The 4,763-nt window shown below is 35.9% G+C and overlaps 1 protein-coding gene across 1 annotated transcript; it reads left to right on the top strand.

Annotated features, from left to right (window-relative positions):
- The first annotated feature begins 540 nt into the window (after positions 1-540).
- Positions 541-4,365, top strand: LOC104623818 (matrin-3-like). Its single transcript, XM_010291009.1, has 3 exons — positions 541-930; positions 1,542-1,663; positions 3,303-4,365. Exons 1-3 carry the CDS (start codon positions 564-566, stop codon positions 3,351-3,353), a joined length of 540 nt encoding a protein of 179 aa, XP_010289311.1. The 5' UTR covers positions 541-563; the 3' UTR covers positions 3,354-4,365.
- Positions 4,366-4,763: the final 398 nt, after the last annotated feature.

Here is a 4,763-nt window from a genome sequence, read left to right as displayed (position 1 = left end):
ATTAATATTAAATATTTAATATAATTAACTTTCAAAATGAACTGTCATACTGTTAGTGGCCAGTGTTCTGGTAAGGTTTTACTTTTTATGGAGGCATAAATTTGAGGATCTTGTGGCACTGTCTCAAGTAGAAACAAAACTTGTGCATTCCAAAATGACTTCCACTTAAAATTAAATTTACTCCCATTAGAAGGAATTCCAAAGTAAGAATAGAGCAAAAAGATACTGAAATTATCAAGTCGAAGATCACATGTTGATATGATAAAACAGTGGACCCTCATGATGCAAAAAAAAAAAAAAAAAAATTGTTGTAAAATTGAATGCTTGATTCTGGGACAGTGGAGTACATTTAAAAAGAGCTTGCTACACTTCTGCATGCTTGAGTAATGTTTTTGAATGAGTGAGGTAGGTCTTGAAGGAATAATTTGGGCATTTTCCCAGGGAATTTGGAGAAGATATTTCTCTTCTGAAACTTAAGACAGTTTGAGTGAAACATTTAAGAATAAGCTGACATAAGGAAAACGTTCTCTCAACAGCGATACGTGGGTGGCTTTCCACGAAGCATGGAAGGTTTTGTCACTCTAGATGAGGTTGGTGATGAAGAAGACTCGGATCATCAAAAACTCCGCAAGTCGGGTTTGGCAGTAAAATCTGCTGGCAAAAACGATGATAGTTTGGCGGAAATCAAGGTAGACAAGATTGAGGAGCCAGAGCAGGAAAATGAAACGTTAGAAAATGGAACCAAAACCGAAGATAATTCGAAGGCTGAAACTGTTGAAGCTTCTGATACCACAACAGCACAGGATACTGAGAAAAATGCCCATGAAAATACAGACACACCAGATGAACCAGAAACAAAGAGCGTCCAAGAGAAATCTCTTGTTCCGGATGAATTCAGGATTGGGCCATACCAGCCAAACATTCCTGTTGGTAAGGCCGTTTCCATTTCTTTTCAGATATGTCTCTGTGCATTGCAGTAGCATTTCTCATTTCGTTTGACTTTTATTTCTGGCAACACATTGCCTCTGAGCCTTTCATTTTAGGGCTTCCCACTTTTCTCCCCTTCTTCACTCCTTCCCTAACCCTAGAATTTTCTTTTCTTTTTTTTTTTTTCCCCTTATTTTCATACAGTTCTCCATAACGCTTTCCTTAGGCAGAGATTAAATTGGAAGAGGTATATTTTAGCAACACAAATTCAATTAATAGCACAAATCACGATAGTGGTATTAGTTTAGATTCATACTAAATACTCAGAACTCAGGAACTGATCATAGAACATTGTTAGTTCTTTTGAAGGAACCAATAAAATGGACCCTTAATCTTGAAAGGTTGATATTAACTTTAAAAAAAAAATAGCCTGCACATATTTAGTTATTACTAGGCCCCGGCTTGACTAAACTAAAAAAAGACTTCTAAAGATAAAGCAGCTTTTAATGTAAAGTGAATTATGGTTTTAAGATTTAGCTGAAATGACATATGACATTAAAAGAAATGATGTAGAGTAGATCTCTTAGTTTATTTTGTGGTGTTTACTTCTCTAGGTGTGAATTATGTGGTACCCAAAACAGGGTTTTATTGCAAATTGTGTTCCCTGTTCTACACAAATGAAGATGTTGCAAAAAAGACCCATTGCAGCAGCCTTCCTCATTATCAAAAGTTGAAGGTAAGGCAAAAACTTGTTCATTTTAAATGGCGTGATTCTTTCCTGGGGAATAGATCTGATCGAGACTGGACTGAGGAAAAAGCTTTAAGGCAGTGGAAATTGGCTTATTCTATAACTTTTAACTCAAGCTAGACCTCTCCAAAACTTCATCTTTTGAAGATAATATGCAGAATACACATTTTTAAAGATGGGCTCCAGCATTTTCTTTTCTTAAAAAATTTGGATTAAAGAGGGCATTCTGATTGGAGTAAAGGCCAGGCTTAGGTAGTGGTGCAGAGTAAATACAGGTGATTCAAATCCCTTCCAGTTGTCCCTTTGAGAGTATTTTTAACCAATCAACAGAGCTTAAGCTGAAGATTTTTATATATTAAAGAAAAAAAATTTGCAACTTCTGATTTTGTGAGCATGTTTTACAATTTCAAATTGGATTAGGTATCACATGATTGCATGGCATGAATGATAAATGCTGCTGCTGTATCTTTGCGTACTGTGAGCTGCTTTTAAATATCACCTCTGAGAAAGGAAAAGCCTAAACAAAATTCTAATAATAATGCAGTGTTCATGTAAATTGATTTCATACCAGTTGATTATTGAGCTGAAAACAAACCCTGGGGTTCCATAGAAAGGAAGAAGGTGGTGTCTCAGACTCATTAAAACATTTGCTTTCTCCCTTGCAGTAATAGGGAACCTTAAATAAATACAGGGCCCTGGAGGGCAGATGGCACAACTAAATGTCATGAAGCAAACAACATTATCAAGGAGTAGATCAGAAAATCAATTACCGTGCAGAATGTTGTAGTAAGAAAAACCCACCTCATCCATCACCCATAGCTTTTTTCTTTTTTTTTTTCCATTGAGGTACCTGATTATGGGACTTTAAAGACTTGATGTAAAAGGGGACATGGGGGAAATAATCCCAACTTATTAACTTTATCACTTAAATGACACATGATTTGATTTGCTTTTTCCATGGCACAAATTATTAGCGAGCTGCTCTTGAATGACTTTGTAACATTGGCGTGGTTTTAGAATCGGGGAAGGAAAGGGGGAAGAGCAGCTTTTGTTTCACAATGGTAAGGCACTTCTCTGGCTGGAAGTCTCATTCACTTGGAGAGCAGTAAGAGTAAATAGATGAATTGATATGGCTACCAAATGTCATCAATGTGATAACAAATTCCTCAAACTTCCAAAAATAACCCTTCTAGAGAAGGCGAGATGTTTTGAAGGCGAGATGTTTCTAGAGAGGCGAGATGTTTTGTCCCTAGCTTTGTAGAAGGCAACTTCTGACCAGGTAAGTGGCACAACTGCTGTCACAAGTCCATGACAAAATGGAAAGTAATTGGCTTGCTGGCCTATTAGGAAGACATCAACGGCAGGGCTGGGTGAAGGCATGCAGAGGCTGCCATTTGGTGATTACTGGTGGTCAACCGTACAGTCGGTGACGTAATGATAACGCAGTGCTTCAGAGGAGCTCCGCTTCAGTATGTGGAGAAGTGCCAGTCTTGTTAGTTATGACCTTTGCAGTTAATATTCACAGATTTTACGACTTGAAAACTGGATTTATGTTTTGATTCTTGATGTTGTGACTGTGAAGAACCTCTTTAAATATATCCAAAATATGATTGCTTTCTTTTAACAGAAAATTCTGGATAAAATGGCAGAAGAGCACAGGCAAAAGAAAGACGCTTAAAAGGAAGGAAGGATGTAAGGAAAACAGTGGCTTTGTTTTTAATGTTAATCTTTTTTTTTAAAGCAGTACAAGTAGTAGATGGAAATACTGTATTCTTTTTTTGGTTTAGTGAAATACAGTAGGCATTATAGGTCTGTTCATGTGTTAAATGTTGTAGCAAAAAGCATATGCAGTTAAGTTAATGACAAAATATTGTTCTTAATGTGAGAATGGCAACAAGTTTTTGTTCTGACACTTCAAGTTATTAAAGAAAAAATCTTGCACCCTTGTGGAAAGCTCATCTATGGGAAGAAAACTTCATTTAAGTGAAATTTACTACTTTCAAGCTTTAGAAATTGTCTTTCAATTCCATTCTCAATAAAAAATAAAAAGTAACACTGTACTTTTATTTTATCTAGAACATTCCATATTTCAGTCTGAGCCTAGCAGATATTTAATTTGGAGTGTAAGGCTGTCATTGCATTTCACTTTTGAAAAGTCTTTAAATGTAAGTTGCATTTTTAAATGTTGAATTGCAGTTTCTTTTAATGTCATTGCTGTTATATAGCAAATAGGAAAATTAGTGATTAGTCAGCTTTACAACTTCGTGATTTTTTTCCTAAGCTCTTGATAGACTTTCCTGTTCAGCTATTCTGTGTATTTTTAGTGAAACGTAAATGCCCATTCTACTCTGAGCAGTATTATTTCCTTGAGCTCTTCCTGCTTTTACTTGAATCTTGTAGCTGTCGTACATCTCTAGTATATTCAAAAGCAGCATTTGAGTCTTGAAATGTAAAAAGGTATCTTTATATTCTTCACATGTAATTTTTCATACCTGCATTTTAAAACCGTTTTTGTTAAAATCTGGTTTCGTCAAAGGTCTTTAGAACTGTGCTCTTAATGTACCTGCACATGTGATATGTGAACAGGAACTTGCATGTGTAACCTGTGTTTCTGTAGTTTTTGTTATTTACTGCTTATTTGTGAATTCAGGTTACTAAAGTGATTTACCAATAAACAAAGCTAGGCAACAGTTTGTTATAGATGTTTGGCATGTTAACCGATGTGTCTGCTGAACTCCTTACTCTTGTGTTCATGATGCCACACAAACTTGAGTGCTTTTTAAAAATTTGCATGTCTTAACACCTGTGATTTAGAAGCTTACTGCATAACTTTTCTTTCTCTTTCCTAAAACCTCTTTCACTTCCAAACAAATTAAAATATCACGTGTTAAAACACTGGTAGGCATATTCTGCTGACAGTTTTATTGCTTGAGTTTTATGGTATTTTCATCAAAGCTGAAGTTCAAGCTGCATCATGTTCATGTGGATTAAAATGACTAGGGACAGTTCTTTCAACCTGAGCCTCTTGGGTAACAGAGAGGCTTCAGTGCTGCGAAAGGTTTTCAAATGTAGGAGGCAGAATCTTGAT

The sequence above is a fragment of the Phaethon lepturus genome, unplaced genomic scaffold, assembly GCF_000687285.1.
Source record: "Phaethon lepturus isolate BGI_N335 unplaced genomic scaffold, ASM68728v1 Scaffold35317, whole genome shotgun sequence".
NCBI classification, from domain to species: domain Eukaryota; kingdom Metazoa; phylum Chordata; class Aves; order Phaethontiformes; family Phaethontidae; genus Phaethon; species Phaethon lepturus.
Note: the sequence above shows the minus strand (reverse complement) of the source record. Positions and strands in the feature narration are given on the sequence as shown.

Bases quoted from the DNA above. Each gene is read 5' to 3' on its own strand.
- LOC104623818 (XM_010291009.1), top strand. From the start codon at position 564: ATGGAAGGTTTTGTCACTCTAGATGAGGTTGGTGATGAAGAAGACTCG. The intron at 931-1,541 runs GTAAGGCCGTTT...TTACTTCTCTAG, and splicing joins CCAGCCAAACATTCCTGTTG to GTGTGAATTATGTGGTACCC. The intron at 1,664-3,302 runs GTAAGGCAAAAA...TTCTTTTAACAG, and splicing joins CTCATTATCAAAAGTTGAAG to AAAATTCTGGATAAAATGGC.